The sequence below is a fragment of the Capra hircus genome, chromosome 26, assembly GCF_001704415.2.
Source record: "Capra hircus breed San Clemente chromosome 26, ASM170441v1, whole genome shotgun sequence".
NCBI classification, from domain to species: domain Eukaryota; kingdom Metazoa; phylum Chordata; class Mammalia; order Artiodactyla; family Bovidae; genus Capra; species Capra hircus.
Genome location: NC_030833.1, coordinates 14,140,633 through 14,164,466, shown reverse-complemented (window position 1 = coordinate 14,164,466; position 23,834 = coordinate 14,140,633). Strand labels below are relative to the sequence as shown.

The 23,834-nt window shown below is 52.4% G+C and overlaps 1 protein-coding gene across 2 annotated transcripts; it reads left to right on the top strand.

Annotated features, from left to right (window-relative positions):
• Positions 14,968–21,695, top strand: EMX2 (empty spiracles homeobox 2). 2 transcript variants are annotated; one of them, XM_005698620.3, is made up of 3 exons: positions 14,968–15,944; positions 17,825–18,009; positions 20,208–21,695. In XM_005698620.3, the coding sequence occupies exons 1-3, from the start codon at positions 15,539–15,541 to the stop codon at positions 20,373–20,375; spliced, it is 759 nt and encodes a 252-aa protein (XP_005698677.2). In that variant the 5' UTR covers positions 14,968–15,538; the 3' UTR covers positions 20,376–21,695. The 2 variants fall into 2 exon arrangements, with proteins under 2 accessions (XP_005698677.2, XP_017897075.1); XM_018041586.1 differs by lacking the exon at positions 17,825–18,009 and having other exon boundaries at positions 15,412–15,944; positions 20,208–20,311.

Sequence of the window (23,834 nt, the reverse complement as noted above, 5' to 3'; positions counted from 1 at the left end):
TCTTACAATGCAGGAGACCCTGGTTTGATTCCTGGGTTGGGAAGATCCCTTGGAGAAGGGATAGGCTACCCACTCCAGTATTCTTGGGCTTCCCTTGTGGCTCAGCTGATAAAGAACCTGCCTGCAATGTGGGAGACCTGGGTTTGATCCCTGGGTTGGGACTCCAGTATTTTGGCTTAGAGAATTCCATGGACTGTATAGTCCATGGGGTTGCAAAGAGTCGGACACCACTGAGCGACTTTCACTTTCACTTTCATCATATTCTAGCCTTAGAACAGTTGTGTGAGGTCAGTAAAGCTTGCATTGTTATTACCCCCAACTTACTGATGGGGGGAAAACAGGAAATTTCATGTCTGAGCGCATCAAATTTTCTAGTTCTCCAACTAGCCCTTAAGAAGGATCATAATTCACTAAATTTTTTAACCCTGTTAATTGCAAGTCAATTGCAAATTTCCTTATAAATGGTAAATGTACAATATTGGTTAAATGAATAAATAATCCCCTGATACTATAAATGTGAAGTGGTCCCATCCTTGTGAGAGCACAGGGCTTCCTAACCCACTCTGCTTTCAAGATGGCCACCAAGCTGTCCTGAGCCAACTTCGCCACCTGGTGGCTGGTGGGGAAATCGCCTTTTCTTTCTTCCCCACTGCTTCCGGTTATGCTTTTTCCTCCGTCACTACTGGCTCAAATCTGCCTCTGACAATCCTTCTAGGCTTACATACCTTCTAAATCTCCTTTCCTTTTCTCTTTAGAATTTTAAGTCTTACCCTCCTCTACTCTCTCCAAATTATTTAAAAGTAAAGGACAACCAGCCAGCCCCAATCATGACTGAGAAGTCAAACTATAATGCTCTGGTAGCAGTGAAAAGGGAAGACATATATTTTGAAGTAGAAACAGATTTAGGGCCACTCAACCTTCAAAGTGCCCCAGGACCCCTTACAGTCTCTCCATAAGTCTTCATTAATTCCTTATCCCGTCAACTCTGCCTGCTTTGAAATGTGTTTTCCCTTGTCAGTTAACATTCACTTCTATTTTTCTGTTCTTTAAAAATGATGACAACCTCTATCCAAACACCTATAAGATGTCAACATAGTGCCTTGAAAACAGCAAGATATGTTTCTGGAAAAAGAAAAGAATTTTGCTTTCTTCCTATTTTATTTTTTTTACAGGGCGCACAACCACTATAATGATGTTTCTACCAAGTGTAAAATTCTATATCTTAACAGTTCACTTAATAGACTTTGCGGGAGGAGAAACTTGGAACTTGGACCATCATTTATAACATTGTTTCTATGAGGTACAAACATATTGAGTCCTAGATAGTGATTAAGAAAGAAACTTTTGGAACATAATCTATTTGAAAGTTAAGACCTTCAATCTCCCTTTCTGACTCCAGCACAGATTCTTATTAGGCTCCAAGGGACACACACATACACACATCCTCACCACTTTACCCCCCTTTAAAAATACCGAAAATCCAAATAAATCCCTCCCACCCCTTTACCTCCATCCCCTGCCTCTATCAGGAAATGCAATGCCTCACTGCAAATATAAAAGAGTAACAGCATCAAAGAGGGAGAGTTTGGTAGATGGTGGGCCCAGCTGGATCTTCAGATTACATTCCCTTTTTAAGGCCTTTTGGACTTAACTGCTGTCCTGCAGAGGGAAGCAGTGCTGAGGGTTGGTGCACTGGGAGGTGGGTACCCAAACCTGCTACTCTCTTCTATTTAGTTCCAGACATTGTATTTGCCTTGTCTTAGCTCAGCATCTCTTGCTTTCTTTTTCTCCTTCCCCATATTCCTAGTTTGGTCTTTTGCTATAGTATTTTTCCAGGATGCTTTCCTTTCTTTTTCTTTATTGAGGCATAAAAATTTACAGTAAAATACACAGGTCTTAAGGTTGGTGAGTTTTGGCAGCTGAATGTGTCTGTGTTACCATGGCCCAAATCAAGATATAGAACATTTCTAGGATCCCAGAAAGTTCCCTTGTTCCCCTTTCAGTGAACCTTCTCCCAGAGGCAATCACTCTTCTGAATCCTATACCCAGTTATGAACTTCATGTAGATAGAATCATATAGTATATTTCTTTCTTTTCCTTTCCTTACCAGAACACTGGCAATGAAAAGGTATAAATATAAACTTCTTTTCTTTTCCAAGATTGTCAAAAGTTAACATCCCAAATGCTGACAGTAGTGACCTCTGGTCAGGAGGGGTTTAAGTGATTGTTACTATCTTCATTATACATTCTAATCTAGTATGTGTGCACATGTTAGTTGCTCAGGTGTGTCTGACTCTTTTTAAGCCCGTGGACTATAGCCTGCCAGGCTCCTCTGTCCATGGAATTCTCTAGGCAAGAATACTGGAGAGGGGTAGCCATTCCCTTCTCCAGAGGATCTTCCTGACCAAGGGACAAAACTGGGTCTCCTGCATTGCAGGCAGATTCTTTACCATCTGAGCCACCAGGGAAGCACTGGTCTAGTATACAGATATACATATAATTTTATAATAATGAGAACAAATAAAGCTTTTTCATGGGAGATGGGGCCATGGCTCTTGGGGAGAGTGAAGATGTGAGGTTCAGAATGAGTGTGGGGATAGAGCCCTGGGCACCTGAAGGCTGAGAACACACTCCCTAGCTAAGGACTCGCTAGAGGCAGGGAACATGGTACACTATCTTAAAGTCAGAGACACTTTGAGCTATTTCCTATCTGGAGTCTCAATTATCCCGTTAGATGTGGAATTATTTGCTCAAAGGATTTCTCCAACCTCCAACTCTTCCCCTTAAATCTTAGCAAAGAAAAGCATTGTCTAAGCAAGAGTTAAAAATGCTATTAAAGTCATGAACACACACACACATACGCAACTTTAAACTCTTGATCACACATTTGAGCGATGCAAGTAAAGCAAATGGTAATTGAACAATATACAAATAATAATACAGCAAAAATTGTAGATAAAATCTGTACACTATGGTCTCTAACATTTGAACTCAGATAGCGGCAACTCCTTGTTCTGTTTCCTTGATGGTCCTGCGATACAGATTGGTACGTACATGGAGAAAGAATATGTGTAAGAGGGGCAGAAATGAAGAAAAAGTTTTGAATCCCAAAATAACATTCGCAGAAATACTTAAAACAAAGAGAAAACAACCTAGCAATTTCACAACAGAATGCAAGGCCTAACTCTGTTGGTTAAATGGTCTCATATGTGGTATCTGTGGAGCTGGGAGGCTTGGAATGAGCCAGCTCAGGCCAGTCCCAGGGTTCTGTGTGAACTAGCTGGGCAGTGATCACGTCCTGATAGTTCAACCTCACCGAGCCTGTTTCTGTCTCTTTAAAATGCAGTGATAGTGGCTACCCACCTGAAGGGGTTGCTGGGAGGGATGACTGAAGTGAGGTGTGAACAAACGCCTTATGCACCGTGTATACTAGCCATATGCCAACTGCTTATTGTCTCTTCCAGAACTGGAATAAATGCTCTGGAGAGAATGGGGGATCCAGACTCTGGTGGACTCAAGAGCAAAGTGTTATGTCTTTTCTTACCCTGTGGAACTTCCTCACTGGGGAAAGGGAGATGTTTTGATAGGAAATGAGATGGTGGGATGGTGGGGGTGGGGTGGGATACTGGAATCAGATAGATGGGCTTGGAATTCAGACCCCTTCCTTTACTAGCTGTGTGTGAGGTTAGGTGAATCTCTTAACATTTCAGAGCCCCTGTGTTCTTATCTGGAAAGTGAGAAGAGAAGTATTTTGATGGATTGTTCTGAAGACTGGATGAAATAGGTCCTTGTAATGAGTGCTTAGCCCAGCACCCTTGGCAGGTGCCGTGACTGGTAGAAATGGACTGTCTCATGCAAGATGCTTTGGTGGCAAATGCACAATGAAAAAGGCCCTTTCTTGTTCCCAGCACACGTGAGCATCTGCTCCTTAAACCATGATGGGGTTGGCGGGGTGAGGGCTCAGAGCAAGGGGCAGAAACATGGAACTCTTAACACTTCCACAATTAAAACAAAGTTTTCTACCACTCTGGGCAGGGGCTAGACAAATCACCTGGATGAAGGAAATACTACAGATGGGCCAGATGTGCTGAAGTCCATCTCGGGGAGATTCACATGGTTGGCACTGTGATCCACCCTTCATCTGGAAGCCCTGGCGTCTTGTGCGTGTTCAGACGCCTCCCCAGGCAGCCAGGCTCCGAGACTGCAGCCGTGGGGAGGAGGAGGAGGGGTCAGTTGTTTTATTTTTAGCAACGTGAAGACATTTTCCCACTTCCTGGTCCCCAGCTCATCTTAGCAAATACCTCAGAGTCCAGCGAGGGCATAGCCTGCACTCTTGCACGTCGGCAAAAACGTGGAAGCCTTTTCCTAAGGCTGGGGACTGGACCAGATCAGAGGAGGACTTGCTGAACCCGGGGTTTTGCCTGAAGTGGGAAGCCCACCTCTTGGTCAGATTTTAGCCGAGTTTCATTGCTTTGTTCCACAAGGTGTTCGCCAGGTAGCCATTTGGGAGATCTACTTTCAAGAAATAAACAGCTCGCCACATCCTGCCTCCTGGCGGTCTCTGATTGTTCTTGCCCTTTCTCCAAGTCTTCCTCCCGCCCCCCATTCTCCCTCCCCATCCACTCCAATTTCTCTTCCCGACTCCCAGGCCTCAGAAGTAGACCCTTCAGGTTCATCGGGCTGTAAAGTCGGGGCGTTTCTCTTTCCTGATGCTTTAGTCGGCACTAGACTTCAATGATCTTTTTTCCTCCCTCCGTAAACTGGATCTCCGGCGTGGGGCTAATAACCTAGGGACATCTGAAATCCCGATTCCGTTCCACCTGGCCCCAGCCCTCCTGCGGGAGCTCCCAACTGCTTGCTTTCTTCGGCTCTTAATAGATATTAGAAGCCGACCACCTGATCTGCAAGCGGTCTAAGCCACAGACAGCTTTTCCAGCCGCGGGGTCGGCGGAGGGCGGCTGCAGGTTGGAGCCGGGCCCCGCGTGCGCGCCCGCGTCGGGCGCCGAGGCCGGAGCAGTCATTCCGGCGTCTGGAGCCCAGAACCCGGGGTGAAAGGCCTCCGCTGCTCTCGCAGGCGCCGCAGCCGAGCATATGCTGCACTCTCCAAATTCATTTTTAATTCATGACATCAGTGTAGGGACCACAGGAGCCTCTAAACAGCCTCTCTCAAAACCAAAACAACCACGCGAGCGGGGAGAGGGGCCGGCCGCCCAGTCCAGAACGTCGGCTCCTCGGTCCTCAGGGACTGGGCATTTGGAAACCACTTTCCAGAGCGAACCTGCTGTCCCTTACGGCAGAGTTCCCTCCCTCCCCCACGCCCCTTCGGTCCCTGGAGCCTAAATTGGACTCCAGGGTTATTTGTTATAAAGACATGGCTGGTGTCAAAGTGGTTTCGATTAGGATTTTTTTCAATAACGTTGCATGAAAACGATCAAATATGTACTTGCAGGAAGATTAAAGGCTTCCCTAAATACTTTTACACACATAAAATAAATATATTTATATGTACTTATATATGAAGAACTATCTACACATACAGTATAATATATAATGTATAAAAAGATGTTAAATAATACAGTATTGTAATATTAGAGGTTAAATATATGCCAAGCAGTACATAATATGATGAAATCCATATAATATATATTATATATTAAACAATATAGAAAACAAACGGCCCAAATGTAAAATATATTAGACAGTATCCTCCTCTGAAATATCCAAAGTCCTGGAGCTGGGTGTCCCTGAACCCCAGCTCAGCACAGGGCACCTGAAAGGAAGGAGGGAGGCTCACAGTGGTTCCTGAGTGCTGATGCTGCCACCCCAGCTCCCCACAAGACACCCAAGTGTCTTGGGCTGGATCAGCTGCTTATTGGAGTGACAAAGTTAACAGATGATCTCCCTCTCTCTCTCTTTTTTTTATATAGAACATAACCACATTTATTTAAGAATGAATTCCAGTATCAAACGGCAAATTTCAACAACGCAAAAACAATTACATTTGCACCAAACTCATACTCTCTTAGAAAATTTCAATTATTTAGTACATTTTTAGCAATAGTTACCATGCTTTTAACGGAGGAGGTCAGACTCCAAATGAAGGGGAGACACAGATTTCCTAAAGGAGACCTGAGGGCATCCATTCCCAGGACCACTGCAAGCCCTGAATCTGGCCTTCCGTCCCACGAGTGTAAACGTTAAGTGTTCTTTTCTCAGGCACCTAAGACAACTTTAAGGGCCATTTTCCAACGTAGGCATTTACAGGCAATTTGGAGATTGAAACGGATCTTTTTATGCAAGATATGAACGTTCTGGAGGCCCTTTAAAGTTGTGGTTAGAAAGGCGGGTAACAAACCCGGGGATGGGCTGCAGGAGACGACTCAAAGCAAAGCAAAATGCAGTTAGAAATTTGATATTAACCGCGCACTCGCCAGTCCTGCAGCCTAACTACCATCGCTGCGCGCTTACACTTCTGGTGCTGGGGGAAAAAGGAGAAACACTGACAGCGAAGTCACCCTGAAGAGTTACCTCGTTTAAATGGGGAAAAAAAAAGCTCAGTGGCTTACTGGCAAACTAAAAGAATGTGCGTGGGAATTCGTTTTTCTCCGGAGTTACCCAGGAGTGGAACCTCAGAATCAGATGGGGGAGGACGGTGGCAAATGAGGGCGGTTTTCGATGGAAAGGAGCGGCCCACCTCGGAGCGGCCTCCAGACCCCAAGCCCCTCTTCCGAGCCCCGGTTCCCGAGTCGGAGGCCCGGGGCGCACGCCACTGGGAGCTCCTGGCGGCGGGGCCGTAAGCGGCCCCGGAGCGCGCTGCCGCGCCAGAGCTTTTATTTGCAGCCTCTTGAACTCTCCGCTTCTGGTTCTCTTCCCTTCGAGCGCCCTGCCGTGGAGTGTTAGACAAGCCCTGTCGTCTGTGGGCTCTCACCTCAGAGTCAATATTATCTCAGATGGGCACAATAGACTGGAATGAAAAGCTAATATTGAACCAATGAGGTCCCTGCCCGCGCCGCCGCGATGCCACCCTTTGTTGCGCAGCCCCAGGCGAGCGGCTGGCTGCCGCGCTAAGTGCGGGGCGGCTGTGGCCCGGCCTCTCAGGGTCCCCCCCTCAACGGGGGTGTGGCCGGGTTGGGGGACACGCGGAACGCAGCTGTGCTTCGGGTCGCCGGCAGTGGGGCCCCACTCTCGCCTCTCCTCCACCGCCAGGGGCTTGGCGGGGTCTCGGGAGAAGCGGGCAGCACCGCGTGCCCCCCCACCAACCCCAGCTCAGACATCGAGGGGACGCAAATAGGGGAGCAGGGCCTGGTGTGCCCAACCTCTGGATGCCCTCCCCTGAATATAACTGTGGTGGGCAGCCAAGCAGCTTCGGGGCCCTGACCTTCAGAAGGCTTCTCTGGATCGTCTTGGGGAGCGGCCTGGCCGTGACGGGGGCCGCCTGTAATTAAAGATCGCCAGGGCCAAGGCTCCGGGAGGAGGGTCTCCTCAGGAAGGGGGCCATCAGACCCTCCCTGTGGGACTCTTCGGAAGCTCCCAGCTGGCGGCTCTTCTGTCCCCTGGCCAGGCCAGCTCCGCACAGGCTGGGCAGAGTCAGGGAGGCAGAGATCGGTCTCTAGGCCAGGGACTTTCGGGGCACCTTGCTGGCTGCGAGGGGTCCTCGGGCCGCGCTCCGGGATCCTCAAAGCCGGCGCAGGGCCGCTCTGTGGGTATCCACGGAGGTTTCAGGGCCGCTTTGAAGGGCAACAAGAGGGTGTGGAGCGCACGATGTCTCAGCCGGGTCAGCCCCTGCGCTGACTGGCCGCAGTGAGGCCGCCGACCTTCTGATCCTAAACTAGGGGCTTTAGTCCGCAGAAGACTACCCGGGAGGAAGCAAAAGCGTGTGGGGTGAGGCCTAAGGTGGAAACAGTGGCCTGGAGGACAATAGTGGACAAGTGAGTTCGAGGCAAGTGATGGGGTTACGCGCCTGGACTGGCTTCGCGTGTCCCGTCAGCCTGCCGCGTCTTCACTGCTATTTCTCATTGGCTTGAACGCATTGACATTGGACGCTGGGGAGCTGGAAGTGGAAGGAACCTGGCCCCAAGGCTCTTTGCAGATGACCTCTCTGAGCCTCAATTTTCTCATCTGGAAAATGGGTCTCATGACTCCTATACCAGATTACGAGGTTCACTGAGAACTGGGTGTGCACAAACATGCCTTTAAAAGCTAAAATTCGTTACAGGGAGCGGAATTGCCTTTCTAAGTCTTCCCCAATATCTTCCCAGGGTTTCTTGGAGAGATGCATCGTCCAAGAGAAAAAGCCTCCAGTTTCTTTCTTTTTTCCAACAGCCATGATCTTCTAAGCCCTAGTTTAGCCCCCAGAGCCCAGAAAATGAGGAAGTACAAAAAGAGGAGACAGGTTCCTGAGAGAGGGCCCAGCGGCCCGCCAGCATTTCAGAAACTATCCCTAGGTTTGGAAGTGGATTGCCACTGACACCCTCAAGGATGTCCTTAAAGGACTGGGCCCCACTAGTTACAAGGCCCATGAAGGGTGTCAAGAGCGGAGTCTGAAAAGAAAAGACGGCAGAGAAGGTAGCCTAAGAGTCAGCAGATGAGTTCCCCGCTGCCCGTGTTGGCCCTGTGACCCTGTTCTGCAGGTCACCTTATCCGGCCACAGGCAGCTCCTACGATAGTCGGTGACCTGGCGGCCCATTGAAGCCAAGGCTTTTGGGACTGTTGGAGGGGAGAACAACAACTCTAGACACCCACCAGCCGGGAGAGGGCAGGGGAGAGGGAGCTGTCTCCACCCCTGACCCGGCAGTCGCCTGGGCAAAAGCGTCCAAGTTCCTTAATTCTTGCATCCGTCAGTCTGCCCCCACGCCTATCCTTGCTTGGGTTTTAGACTTTCATTTGAAGGTAGCCAAGGGAGAGAGAAACCGAAACTTCCTTTGATCTGTTTCTTTGCTTTCAATAGTGAAAAGGGACAGCCTGTGTGTTGAGAGATTGACGAGTTTCAGCGTCGTGAAGGAGGTAAACTCGATGGTCAGGTCCTGAACTTTCTGCATCAGTGCGGAGTTCCTGGCTCCTGAAACGCTGGCTCTCAAAAGGGATGAATCTCTGAGACCCAGACGCTGGCAGCCTCCTCCTAACAGCCGGAGAAGGATAGCGTGTTTCCTGCAGTGGTCTGGGGCTGCAGAAGCTTGGACCTGGGTCCAACCCTCCTGGGAGGGCTCGGTCACCCCCTCTCCCCCTAGTGAACGCCTTGAACAGTTACACACCGGTTTCCAATGAGCCCCGCTCGGATTCCACGACTTCATCTCATGGAGGAGCCGACTTGCCCTGGGACAGATAAGGGCTCCCGGAGAAAGGGGCCGGTGACCACGGCCGCCCTATCCGACTGCGTGATCAACCAGTGCCCCAGTAATAACCATCGGGACCCTTGTCTCGGGGCGTCCTCGGCCCGGCCGCGAGGGGGCGTGAAGTTAGGAGAGCCGCACGCGAGACCCCCACGGGAGAGAACCGCACCGGAAAGCCCTCTCGACTGTACCCCAGGCCGGGCCAGCGCAAGCCAGCATGGGCCCATTCAGAGCCACCGTGGTCAGGCCGCAGGAGAGAGGACTGACGCATGAAATCGTGGTCTCATCTGAGCGGTATGGCCCCGACAACAGGTGATGGGGGCCTCGCCGTCCTTTTTGGAGCACTACCGGCTCTCTCTTCTTCTTTGCATCCTTCCGAAAGAAGCCCCACTGGGGTGGAGCTGGAATTCAAGCGTGAGTGGTGAACTTTGAAGCGGCGAGCTGATGGAGGGAGGAGAGACGGATTTCCAAGCTGCCCTCTCTTTCTCTGAGCCAACTTTGACGTTCTCTTCCGGCTCAGGCTGCGGTCGCGGGAAGGTCTTGGCAGTGGGGCACACAGGGGTTCAGCCGCCGGCGGGGATGCGGCTAGCGCCCGGGCCCTCGCCACTAGGCGCCGCTGCGCGCACGCGGATACCCGCCCCAGGCCGCTGCGCCAGCCCAGCGAGCGGCCTCAAGGGAGGACAGCAGAAAGGGATTTGCCGTAGTAACGATTTAAAGAAATGTTTTTAGGATATTAATTGTTCTCTTCGTTGTCCCACCGCCGTCCTACGCATTTGGAGAGGCCAGGCGGCTGGGAATCACAGTGGGTTGGAGGAATTCTTAGCCGGGTCCCAAGGATCTCCCCATCCCGGACACCTTTCCCATGCCTTGGTCCCGGGAAGCGGCTTCCCCTCCATCGACGTCCGCGCTTCCCGCGCTGCTAGGCGGGCCCACAGTGCAGCCTCACGGTACCGCTGGTACCGCTCACCTGGAGGCTGCTAACTGCCGCGTTTAGCGGAGTGCCACACGTACAAAGCCATCGCCTGACATTAACATTTGATAAACGGTAAAAAAAAAAAAAAAAAAAAAGACCTCGATGCTGGGGACAATTGAGGGCAAGTGGAAAAGGGGGCGGCAAAGGATGAGATGGTTGGATGGCATCACTGACTCAATGGACATGAGTCTGAGCAAACTCAGGGAGATGGTGATGGACAGAGAAGCCTGGAGTGCTGCAGTCCATGGGGTCGCAAAGAGTCGGACAGGACTTGGCGACTGAACAACAACTGTGCCAAGCATTAGCTCACTTACTCCTCTCAAACAACTAATAATAATAATCCTATATTTCCTTTTCAGAAAGAAAACTGAGGCTCAAGAAGGTGAAGGTCACACAGGTAGTGGCCCAGGCAGCACCTGGCGTCCATCCTGGGTTGCAGGAAGCTATGCATCCACCCCAGTTGTCAAACAGGCCTGGCAGGAGCCGAAGGAGGGAAAAGCACTGCTGTTTGCTCCTCCAAATGTAGGGGGTCTGCTGGGAAACTCAGAGCAGATGGTATGGGAGAGAGGACCAGAAATCGCTGCCCTTTGATGTCTCCCTAGCCAAGAATGCAAGCCTCTCTCACCCCCAGCACCCCCTTAAAGAAGCCCCTGGCCTTTAGGAGAAGGTGGAGGGGAACATGTCAGGAGCATGAGGTGAGCAGTAGCTTATGTTTGTACAACTTTATTGTTCAGTCTTGAAGCCCAGTGAGAAGCCTTGGAGGGGAGCCTTGCTTTGATAATAGCAATATCAAAGACAGGGACTACCTTTATTACAGCTCATTCATTACATGCTAGACACTAAGCACTTTGCTGGGCTTATCCTGAATGATCAGCTAGGTTTATCATTGAGCAATCTCAAGAGCCAAGATGTAACTTTGCCTAAGATCATCCAGGTCTGGCTTTGGGAGGGTCGGGGGTGGGGGCAGGTTTACTAAGGTGTAATTTACATACAGTAAAACTCACCCTTTGTTGTACACAATTCTGAGTTTTTAAAACACACACACAGATGTATAACTGCCTGCCATGATCAGGAGGTAGAGGGGTTCTATCACTCCCTCCACAGCCTTGCAGGCAGCATTGGTAGTGATTTTAACAGATGACAAAATGGAGTTTGGGAGAGGTGGTGGTGTTGCCTAAGATCGCTCAGTGAGTAAGTGACAGATCAGTGACTTGAACTTTCATCCTGTGCCTGCCAGATCAGCTACCTGCACGGTGTAGCCTCCTAAATCTACTGAGCTCAACCCTCAGTGGCTGGGGCTGTGGAAGGGAAGAGCCTCCGAACCACCCCGCCACAACACTCTCCACTGCTCGCACTGGTACTTAATCCAACACCCACCTTTCCAGGAAGGGTGAGGAACAAAGAGAGGCCGAATTCTGCAAGGCTGGGGAAGCCACAGTAAAGAGAACTGCAGCTGCTGGGTCCAGGGAGCGGAGTCTAGGGGCAGCTTAGGCTCCGGGTCCAGACAGACTAGGGTGCCCAGCGACTTGATGCACCTCCACTGCCAGCCTGGTTAATGAGTTACTCTCCTAGTTAATTCCCCTGCATGTCCAGGCCAGCAGCGCCAACTCTTCCGAGCTCTTGGTCCTGGCGCATGAATTAGCATAGATTACTCTCCCCTTCCAGGACTTGGGAGTGAGGCCCCTCACTCACTGGAAACCCGCTTCTTCCTCACCGGGGCCCAGGAAAGGCGTAGGGCCAGCAGCAAACAGGGGCAGAGGAACTGGCTTGTCCTTCTGCCTCCAAGAAGGCCGATAGGAGATTCTCTCAGCCTCATCCACCTGCCGATAACTAGAGCCCTCTGGGGGTCAAGCCAGACCCCTTCAGGGCAGTTTGCAAGAGGCCGGTGGTCTGTCTCTTGTTGTAGGCTGGGAGAAGCCTGGGCCCTGTGCCCTGGCCAACTGGTCCTACTTTGGGAGGGAGGCTGGAGTCTGGGCTCCAGACCACTCACTTTGTTAGGACACTTTCTGGACACATCTTGACCAAAGCAGGGGAAAGCGTTTAAGGTGGTACCAGTAACACTTGAGTGCTCAGCCTAAGAGTTTAGAAGAGATGGCTTCACCCCTCCGCCCAGACACTGAGTGGAGGCCCTTGGCCTTCAAGATCGTGTCCTTTTATTCCCTTCAGCTAAGATCACTAATATTGACTGTGCAACGAATGGCCATTCCCTGCCTGCAGACAGGGTGGGGCTTTTAGTACCCCCAGTTTCCATTTGGAGCCTAAGGCCGAGTTTGACAGGTCTGGTCTGCAGGCGAATCTGAACCTCCAGCTCTCCTGGAGATGTTTCTGTGAAGAATGGGGTCCTCTCCCATCGACTCCAGGATCGGGGATCTACAACCCACCTAAACTGGGTGCTTCTTTCTGGGAACAGAAGGCTGACCTCTACTTCTACCCCAGACTGGCTGGCTAGTGCAGCCCAAAGACTTCTAGTTTTCCTTGTGGCTTCAGGCTCTCTGTTGGCCTGGGCACAATGGGGCTTGTGTCCCTACAGCCTGTGAAGGAAGGTTTTCTGAACTGGAGATGATATTTTTGGTGGTCTGTGGTTTAGGACCCAGGGAGATAGTATTCAAAATGCACCTCACCCCAAAAGGCTGGATCCAGCACCCTCTTTCCTTGGGCCTGTGGGAAAGGATGGTCGGGATGCCACAAAGCAAGGTGGAGAGAAACTGCTAAGGGTGAGAACCCAGCCAAGAGCGTTGCCCATAGCTGCCATCAGAGAGCTGAAGTCTGAGGCAGGGGCAGGCTTCTTGGGACATGAACACAAAGCTGAGGCCCAAGACTGTCCCATGTGTGAATGTGTGTATGTGCCCTGGGAAGGTTGGGAGGAGGCAGCACCTGATCTCTGCTGGGTCCTCCCTAAGGCCAGGTGCCCGGACAACCCCAGAAAACACACTCCTAACCCCTCTCTCGCCTAGAGTGTTTTCTAAAAGGGGTATTTGGACCCTCCTCTCACTGCACCCCCAATACAGACTATACCTGGAATAAAGAGAAATTGAAATGAACATAAATACACAGCAGATGAATCCACAGAGGATCAAGGGTGACCCCAGGACAGGGAGCAGATAGCTGGCAAGGCAGGGGAACACGTTCCCAGACCTGAGGACTTATGACTGATGAATATAGGGGCGGTGCAGCCTGACTTACAGGACTTCCCTCTTCTCCCCCTCCCAATCGACATTTTTTCAGTCTCAGGGCAACCTCATCACCAAACACAGGCATTTCTTCGTCCTTAAGCAAAATGACATGGGCCGCCAAGTAAGAGATTTAAAGGATGCCAGTTTTGTTTTTTTTAACCATTGATTGTAAACGTGCAAAATACCTGCTGGTACTTCACTTTAGAAGGATGTAATTGGCAAAAAGAAAAAAAAGAGAGAAAAAAAAGAGGCGGCTGATGAATAGATAATAGATCTTTAACCACCAATAAACAGAGAGCAGCGCCAGCAGCCTGGGGGATGTGATCATAATTATGCTGCTGCGTGAGCCAATGGGGAAGAGGGAACTCGGCCCTAAAATCATCCCAAAACCGAAGGCAAGCTCGAAAATGCGGACATGGCCTGGGACTGGAGAAACGATCTGCGCTCCCTAATTGTAAGCCCTGGGTTTGCACAGCAACCCGCCCCTGGGACGACAGATGGCAGAATAATAATAGAAATAGTGACAATAAATAACAATAATGACAACAACACTGACAAAAATAACAACGACAACCTAATAGTAATAGTAACAGCACATCAGCCTCTCCCTTGACCTTGGACCCCTAGTCCCAGATGTTGAAGAAGGAGCTGTTTGGGGGAAGGAGATGAGACCCTGTGGGGAAGTTGGAAGCGCCCACCGTCCCGGCAGGTTCATCCACTCCGGTCTCAACTTGGAAAAGAACGAGGCGCGTCAAGGACGGAGAGATCAGCGATCCTGAGACCTCGAGGCTACGCGCGGTTGGAGGACCCAGTACTCCTCCACGCCAGGCTCCCTCCTCATCTAGGAAATCGCCGGGAGTTTCGCTGACTGAACAGCTCCGTTAACCCTCGCCGGGAACCCGCCCCTACCCGCTTACCCTCGAGGGCTCCCGGGACGATTCCAGCTCCCCAGACGCGGGGCTGCGGGAGGGCAGCAGCGAGGAATCGCTGGGCGCGAGCAATCTGTAGTGTCCGCGCGTCCGTCTGTCCCCCCAAGCCCGGGCTCGGCAGGCTGGGGAGTCCAGGGGGCCGCAGAGGAGGCGGCGCCGACCAAGGACTCTGCAGGGACCGGGGTGCCCCGGAGGGAGTGATGGTGGTGGAGAGGAGGCGGTGGCCGAGGGGGAGGAGGTGGGGAAAGAGGAGGAGGGAGAACTGGAGGAGGAGAAGGAGGAAGAGGAGGAGGAGGAGGAGAAAAAGCGAAGGAAGACGAGGCGAAAGAGGAGGAGAAGAAGCCGCTGCGGCGCCGCGGGAGCGAGTGAGCTGGGGGCTCGGGGCGACGGCGCGGAGCGGTCGGGCGGCCCGGCGGGCGCAGGAGGCACGGCCGCAGCAACGGCGGCGACTCCGTTCCACTCTCGGCCCGGATCCAGGCCTCCGGGTTCCCAGGCGCTCGCCTCCCTCTGACGCACTTTAAAGAGTCTCCCCCCTTCCACCTCAGGGCGAGTAATAGCGACCAATCATCAAGCCATTTACCAGGCTTCGGAGGAAGCTGTTTATGTGATCCCCGCACTAATTAGGCTCATGAACTAACAAATCGTTTGCACAACTTGTGAAGAAGCGAACACTTCCATGGATTGTCCTTGGACTTAGGGCGCCCTGCCCGCCTTTTGCAGAGGAGAGAAAACTTTTTTTTTGCCTCCCCCGAGAATCTACCCCCCCCACTCCGCCTCTAACTTCGACCCCCCCCCACGCCATCTCGCCAAAAAAAAAAAAAAAAAAATTACCCCAATCCACGCCTGCAAATTCTTCTGGAAGGATTTCTCCCCCTCTCTCCAGGTTGGGCGCGTTTGGTGCAAGATTCTCGGGATCCTCGGCGTTGCCTCTCCCTCCCCCTCCCCCCTCCTTTCCTTTTTCCTTTCCTTTCCTTTCTTTCTCCCTTTCCTCCCCCCACCCCCACCCCCACCCCCACCAAACAAGTCCCCAATTCTCGTCCGTTCTCGCCGCGGGCAGCGGGCAGCGGGCGGCGGAGGCAGCGCGCCGCGGTCGCCGGGAGCCGGGAGCCCCGGGCGCCCGCTCCTTGGCGCAGCATGTTCCAGCCGGCGCCCAAGCGCTGCTTCACCATCGAATCACTGGTGGCCAAGGACAGTCCCCTGCCCGCCTCGCGCTCCGAGGATCCCATCCGTCCCGCGGCGCTCAGCTACGCCAACTCCAGCCCCATAAACCCGTTCCTCAACGGCTTCCACTCGGCCGCCGCCGCTGCCGCCGGCAGGGGCGTCTACTCCAACCCGGACTTGGTGTTCGCCGAGGCGGTCTCGCACCCGCCCAACCCGGCTGTGCCAGTGCACCCGGTGCCGCCGCCGCACGCCCTGGCCGCCCACCCCCTGCCCTCCTCGCACTCGCCACACCCCCTCTTCGCCTCGCAGCAGCGGGACCCGTCCACCTTCTACCCCTGGCTCATCCATCGCTATCGATATCTGGGCCACCGCTTCCAAGGTACGTGCCACGTCGCGGGGCCGCGGAGCGCTGCATCCCACGCTGCCCTTGGCCTGCTCCAGGTGGGCGCCCGGCGAGGCCTGGATGGAGGTTTTTCCGGCTCGGCCGCCGGCGCGCTGCGTCTGGAAACTGGGCGGCGAGGAGTCGGGCATGGTGTTCGTCCCCAGTCTCCGAGCTGCGGCCGGTTTGGGGGCTGGCCTGAGGCCTCTTGACCCTTTAGTGAGGGACGCAGAACAGTTGCCTCCGAATGCTCTCAAGGCGGGCTGTCTCAGCCTGCTCCGAGGGCTGGCCGCCGAGGAATCCATGGCCCGCGGGGTGCCCAGGCTCTCCGTCTCCTCGGCTATGCTCTCGCCGTCCTGGCTCCGAGGGGCGCGGGCAGGGCCCGGCCCCATGTTCGCCTTCCACTGCGTGTTCGCCACCCACTCCGCGCCCCTGCCTCCTAGACCCGCGACGCCTCGGTCTCTGACCCTCTTCCGGCAGCGAAGAGACCCTTACGGCCCCGGAGGAAAGTCTGGGGGGAGGTTGTTTTATCCTGCTTATTTCGGAGGCTGGGGAGGGGCGGGAACCCGCGCGGGTAGGAACCTCTCCGAGGCTCGGCACTCTCGCGGTGACCTGCTCAATTCCGGCGCCGCGCCGCCGCGGCGGGAAGGCAGGTTCGGACTGATTTTTGTTTTTGTTTTTCTTTTGAAAGAAATGAACCGGGTCGGAAGATGGGCTAGAGGAAATCTGTTTGGGTGTTTTCCTTTCTTGCTGTTTTTTGGGATTTGTTTGTTTTCTCTGGGTGGAGGGTAGGAGGAAAGTTAAAACTCCAGTAAAGGGGACAAGTAATTAGTTTGGCGATCCGAGCGGGGAAAAGACCTACCTCCGGAGGCAGCCGATCAATACTCGGCGGCTTGTCCATTTGTTAACCCTTTGCGTTCCTGCCAGCGCCTAAAGTCGGGTAGACCCCCCTCTTCCTTAATTTCAAAAACCAAACCAAACAAAAACAACGTTTTACCCTTATTCCCAGACCGAATTTGCCTCCATTCCCCCCTGAACTGTCGGTTTGTTTTTGGAGGGGGGGTTTGGTGAATCGATTTCCCACCCCAATGAGTGAACCTGAAACTGGCTTTGCTTGCAAAGTTTAGGGCTCCCTTTCCTCATTCTCCAGCAGCCACGGTCTTGGTCCTCACACCAGACTCGGAGCAGCTGGGATCTTCGGGGGCCGCGAACAGTCCTAAAAGTTGCCCGCAGCTCCTTACTCCCCAGGGTTACGATGTCTTCGCTCGCATCTCCTACTTCTCCGGAGCAGGGCAGCGGGGAAGCCAGGACCTCCGGGAGGCAGCGGCAGGAGAAACCCTGCGCGTTCGCCGGAGAGATTTCTGTGAAGCCCGGGCTGCAACTACACGCCCGGCCTCTGCGCTTTTCCGGAGGAGAAAGACTTTTAAAATGCGTACCCGAGAAAACTTTAGATAGTGGCTCATCACCTCTCCGCCCCTCTTCCCCGGGGGCAAACTTTTCTCCGAGATGAGAAAAAAGAGAAAGCCGTTTCTTTGGGTCCAGGGCTCCAATCCCCGGATCCGGCCTTGCTGCCCCCTCCTCGATCCCCGGGTGCCCGGCGCGGAGGTGGCGAGGCCCGCGGCGCCCAGAGGTCTGCAAAGCCCTCCTAGGACAACTGCTGGGTGGCAGCTGCTTAGGTCCGGGCCCAGCGGACAGGGCCAGGCGGCTGGACCGGCGTTCCTTTCGCGCGTCTGGAGGGGCCCGAGCCCCCCTGGGCCAAGCCGCACCGGCTACGTCCGCGAAGGCCCTGAGCTCTCTGCCAGGTCAGCCCGGCTCCGGAGAAGCGCGCGGCCCGGGCTAAGATGGCCCCCTCTAACAGGACTTCTGCTGTGTTCCCGCAGGGAACGACACAAGCCCGGAGAGCTTCCTTTTGCACAACGCGCTGGCCCGAAAGCCGAAGCGGATCCGCACCGCCTTTTCCCCGTCCCAGCTTCTGAGGCTGGAACACGCCTTCGAGAAGAACCACTACGTGGTGGGCGCCGAGAGGAAGCAGTTGGCGCACAGCCTCAGCCTCACGGAAACTCAGGTGAGCGGGCCCCGGCGCGGCCACCGCATCCCCGATCCCCAGACACAGGCAGCCCGCAAAGTGCGAGGGCCTTCCGCCAACAGGCCGGGAGTTACTCCCACGCCCTGGGCTCAAGATGTTTGTTTTGAGGGGCTCTTGGCTTCCTTGGGCTCCAGCACCAGACTGTAGGAGCCGACCTGCTGGAGGTTCCGGGGAGGGGGGGAGACCGGCTGAGTTGCTGTTTCTGTAGGGCCGGGCTGGACTCACAGCTCCTGGCTGAGGCACCTCTGCACTTTTGATGAGACTTTCGGTGCGAGTCTGGGGTCACGGCTGGGGCCAGGAAGAGGTGTAGGAGCGTTTGGGGCTCTAGGCTGGGAAGAGAGGGCTTGGAGTGGGTTAAGAGCGAGGTCTGTGCTGCCAGAGGCTCACGGCTCACACGGACAGCTCCCAGTTACTCCCCTTGAGGGGACAGGAGAGTCAGGCCATCGAGCCAGGCATCCTGGGTGCGTCCCTAAATCGGAGAAACTGAGCCAGGAGGCTGCGGAGAGGGGCTGCCTCAGGGGCAGACCCTTGCTGCGCAACAGGGTCCCCCGGCGGGCCAGGCTCCGGCCTGCCTCGGGGTTGGGGAGGTGGCTTCGGGCTACAGTAGGCGCAACTGTACGCGGAGCCGCAGGGCGGGGTCAAAGTTCCCGGCAAACAGTAACATTTTTGGGCAGATTAAGTTGTAACACTTTTCCTGGGAGGCGCAAAGAGGTCGAGGCTTTTGTTTTAAAATGTCCCCCCAGACAAAACCGAGGAGGGCCTCGCGGGTTGGTGCGGGGCCCGGCACAAGGCGCGGCCCGGCTGATTTCTCCTGGATAGCCGAGGCGGCGGTGGTCTTTGTCCGCCTCGCTGCCCACGCTGCCTGGAGTCTTTGTGTGCGTGTCAAGCCCCGAGCACACCGACGCGCGCCTTGGGCGAGCGCCGGGGAGAAATGAATCGTCCTCCCCCTCAATTAGCAAACTCAAAGCAAATTAAACTCAGCCTTGTTCCAGCTCGGCTTTTTCAAGGGAACACTTTGGGGGACTGGGGGCATTCGGGGAGAGCAAGCCGGGACCTGGGCCTGCCGACTCAAAGGAGAAAGCCCAGCGGACTTCAGGGGCCTGGGGGTACTGCTAGCAGAGTAGGGACAGCCCCGGGGCCGTGGAAGGAGCAGTCACCACCGTTTTCCTCACCTGTCCCTCGCTGCTGAGAAGCTCGGGCAGCGCCATTGTCTGGTCTGGTCAGTGTATAGGGACCCATCACCAATCTCCCCCAGGGACCGTGCAACCCAGTGCCACATCAGTGCTCCCCAGACTTCTAGCTGCCCTCGGGGGAGGCCAGACCGCCAGCCCCGCCCTGGTAGGAAGTGATGCTATCCGGTGGGAGTTTGGCCCTGGCCTGCCCTCGAGCTGGTCAAGAAGAGGACAGAGGGGGCTCTTCCCTTGTCTTTCTCAGTTTTCCTTTTACTTCCCCTCTATCCCACGATCTTGCGGAAGCTTTCACTTTTGAGCCTCTTTTCCCAGCTGAAAAGATTCAGCTGGGTTAGTCCCCAGGGCTCTGTACCCCACCATCCCCATTGGTTTTCCCCCCAAACCCTCACCCCGACTGTCTCCCACAACCGCTCCTGCTCACCGGCAAGAGTCCTGGGCACAGAGGAGGAAGCACAGGCAAATCCTGACTGCCTACCCCAGGGCCCAGGCCTTGCAGAGGAGGCGCTATATTTAGTCAGTCGCTGCTGAAACCGGCAGAAAATAGAAAGCACTGGGCCCAGCAGCGGGAATGAACTCTTTGTGGCACTGGTTAGGCAGAGGGAGTCAGGGACCTTTTAATTTTCCTTTACTTATTATTTTATAGGGGCTTCCCAATGTTTGGCAGGCTTTTGCACTCAACGGGGATGTGGGTGTCCTGAGCTGGCTGAAGCTAAAAGGGGCACCAAGCACGTGGAGCCGGCGGGGCCAGGGGAAAGGTTTCCCCAGGAGGGCTCAGAAGGGCCGGGATCCAGGCTTCTGGGGCCTGGCAACAGGAGCTCTGTTCCCCAAGGGAGGGCTGCAGCGGGGTGGGGGTGCCGCTTAACAGGATGTGCGGCCGGGGACACTGGACTTTTGTAATCTCAGCCCAGGATCTGGCCAGGCAATAGAGGAGGAGGTAGGAGGGCGCTGTGCAGGAATACTAACGCGCCCTCTCTGCCTCTCCTGCAGGTAAAAGTATGGTTTCAGAACCGAAGGACGAAGTTCAAAAGGCAGAAGCTGGAGGAAGAAGGCTCAGATTCGCAACAAAAGAAAAAAGGGACGCACCATATTAACCGGTGGAGGATCGCCACTAAGCAGGCGAGTCCCGAGGAAATAGATGTGACCTCAGACGATTAAAAACAGACAGAACCCCACCGAAACGGACATCACAGAGCAAAACAGAGACAGGGAGAGGAGGGGAAGACGAAAAAAAAAAAAACAAAAACAAAAAACCCTACAAAACAAAAACAACCGCACACACACATTCACGGAGAAGGGGACAGAGAGTCAGAGAGAGGAGCCGCGGCGCGACGTAGACGGCGGCAGAACGCAGGGTTCTCATCCGAGGCCGCGCCTAGATGGCAGAAGACGGGAGGCTCCTTGATGAACACGCTACCCTTGTCTAAAGAGGCAGCTGAGTGAGTGAGTGAGGCAGAAAGAGAGAGAGAGAGAGGTCCTAAGGTGGCAAAGCCGAAGGCGCTCTGACAAGGGGAGCTGTCAGTCAAACGCCAAACCAGAGAGACAAGATGATTGGCAGGTATTCCGTTTATCGCAGTCCAATTAAAAAAAAATGATGATGATAATGGTGATGATAAAAAAAAAACCCAACCAGGCACAGGACTTTCAAATTTTGCCCTTCGAAGTGTTTTTTCCCCCCAATCTTTAAAAATAATTAGTAATAATAACAATCGAGATTCCATATCCAGCCCCATCCCACACCTGTTCAAAAACTTGAATTGCATGTAGCAGTTGTTGGGCGAATGGTGTCTAAAGACAGAAAATGAATTGTAATTTTCTTTTCCTTTTAAAGACAGGTTCTGTGTGTTTTTTATTTTGATTTTTTTTTCAAGAAACGTGCAGTCTGTAAACACTTTCTGATACCTTCTGATGTCAAAGTGATTGTGAAAGCTAAATGAGGTAGGCTCAGCAATAGTGGTCCTCTTTCAGAGAAACGGGGAACAGGATGGGGGGCTGGGGGTGGAGGGGGAGGGTGCCCATAAGAGGAGTCAGAACTTGTGCTGGGAAAAGAAACAACAACAAAAAACCTAAATTCTATTTCTTGAACATTCCCTTTCCTAACATCCCGAGGCTTAAAAAAATCACGAAGTAAACTTCTCCTTTTAGTCATTGAAGATATTGGCTGAGTTCAACCATTTGCCGTAAAGGCCATTCCAAACTTTAAATCTATATATTGCAAAAACTGAAGGACTGTAGTTAGCGGGGATGATGTTAAGTGTGGCCAAGGACACTTCGGCAAGTTTTCAAGCACTGAGTTTCTATTTCAAGATCATAGACTTACTAAAGAGAGTGACAAATGCTTCCTTAATGTCTTCTATACCAGAATGTAAATATTTTTGTGTTTTGTGTTAATTTGTTAGAATTCTAACACACTATATACTTCCAAGAAGTATGTCAATGTCAATATTTTGTCAATAAAGATTTATCAATATGCCCTCAGAGTAGTCGTCTTGGGAAATTGAAGTGATTTTTTTTTAAAGCATCTTTTTAATTTGAGTGTGGTCCTTCCTCAACTAGGCTCAAGAAGCACAGGCTCACCACCCACAAAAGGGCCAGACTGATGGATTCTTGGGCATTTTAAAAAGAGAAGAGGGTGGAAAAGGGAGAGGATTAGGAAAACTTAAGTCCTTCAGAAAAGAGATGGAAGAAAAGTTTTCCATCCAGAACTTTGCCCATTGCACGGCCTAAAGAAGGAGTTTAATTTGAATTTCAGGTTAAACATGCTTACTACTCTTAACCTTTAGTTTTTTAAAAAAAATTCCCCTACGATTAGGGAAAACACTTAGCAGAATCAGAATCCTAGGATTTTAAAAATGTGTTTCTGACCTCAAACTCCTGAAATATGTCTCTTCTTCCTCTCTTTTTCTTCCTCCTTCCCTTCCTTCCTTCTCTCCTCCCTCCCTCTCTTCTTTACTTCCTCTCTCCAGCCCCAATCTGCTAAAGGTGATGAGATGAGCCCAAGGGCCTCAGCAGCCTTATAAGGCAAGCATTCTGAGAAACCTTCAACTCTCAATTTTAACAGTAAAGAAAAAGTTGTAACCAGTCTTGGAGGAAACTTAGCTCCCCCCACCTCCTTCCCCCTTCTGGGGGTACGAGGTTGTTTTTGCATGCTTCATTTGCTTCTTATCCTGATAGGCTGCATTAATCAGTTTTATTTCCATTGATAGAGAAACCTCGTCTGTTCTGTTCGAGCTACAAAGCGTCCTGCGAGCTTTTGTGAAAGTGCAAATCAGTTTAAGCAATTATCATACCAGGAATATGAAGGGGAAAGAGGAGGCCTTGCCCAGTGGTCTCCTTTAATCTCTTAATCCACGGATCCAGGGGGGCTGCCTGGACATAATTTAGGACAATCTCCCCACCCTTTACACTGTGATAAGGCCAAGTTACAATGCAGGGCAAAAATACAAGCTTTGTTAACATCCTGCCTTGAAAAGTTAAGATTAGACATTCTGTGCACGTGTGGGGACTATAGGGCACTATGGAAATTTTTCTTTCTTTTTTTCCCCCTCCCTTCCTCTCTTCTAAAGTAGATTTCATTCTTGGTCTCTCTATTTTTTTCCCTTTTTATCTCTGCCTTTCTCACCCCCTTTCTCCCTATCTGTTTCTTTGGAGAACTCTGGCATTTCTACACAGACTCCCTGGAAAGGTGTGTGTGGACTGGGGGAGACTCGGCTCTGAGGATGCTGGGCCAGAAGGGGCTGATTCAGAAGAGGGGTATGCTTCAGGAGAGGGAGACGGGTGCTGCCCTGTGTATCCTGGGGACTCAAGTTGGGGATTCCAGCCACTTGGACAGTGGGACTCTGTGGCTAGTAGCTGTCCTCTGTGCTTCGCAGTCCCTGCTGCAGCACCTCTGCACCTCTTTCTTTTAAACTAGCGGCCTTTCCCTTCGACCCACTTCCTCAAGCCCAGAACGCATCAAATACAGAGCACAGACCTGTTAAAATTCAGACTAGCCTTTCTTGAAGAAAATTTTCCATCTTGACAAAAGGCTTATTTCTGCAAGAAGCGTATACTTCTCTTTTTTTTTAAGTACCAGAAAAGGCAGAGGGTGATGAAGATTTATTATTATTATTATTATTTTTTGGTAAATGTCCTATGTAGTGTAACAGCAATAAAATCATCAGAGAATACTATTAGCTTTGAAAAAAAAAAACTAAAAGCTTTATTACAAACCAAGCTTTGAAAATAGGGGGGATTAGGCGGCTGAAAGGGTCCCACAATGGTAAGAAGAAAAGGTTTCATGCTAATGAGGTTAATGCCCTTTGTATCTCGGGCCTCCACATCTTCATTACGCGCTATCTCCGGCTGCACGGAGCGGCTCAGAGAGCCGCAATCCACTCCAACGCCCCCCTTCCCGGCCCAAAGAAGGATTTGATAGCAGCTCTGTTCAAACTAGATAATTATATCTTTTCAAGTCGGAATTAAGATAAAGAAAGTGAAGCAGAGGCGGCTCGCCTTGATCCACTGCAAACAAATTTGGCGCACTTTCGAGTCCTTCCCCCGCCTCAAAAAGGCTGGACAGTCAGCTTATTAGCCGCTCGTTTGCTTTATTAATTCATCTATTTAAAGTGGCAGGAT

Excerpts from the sequence above, each read along its gene's own strand:
- EMX2 (XM_005698620.3), top strand. The coding sequence starts at position 15,539 with ATGTTCCAGCCGGCGCCCAAGCGCTGCTTCACCATCGAATCACTGGTG. Across the intron at positions 15,945-17,824 it reads TCTGGGCCACCGCTTCCAAG|GGAACGACACAAGCCCGGAG; the intron begins GTACGTGCCACG and ends GTGTTCCCGCAG. Across the intron at positions 18,010-20,207 it reads TCAGCCTCACGGAAACTCAG|GTAAAAGTATGGTTTCAGAA; the intron begins GTGAGCGGGCCC and ends CCTCTCCTGCAG.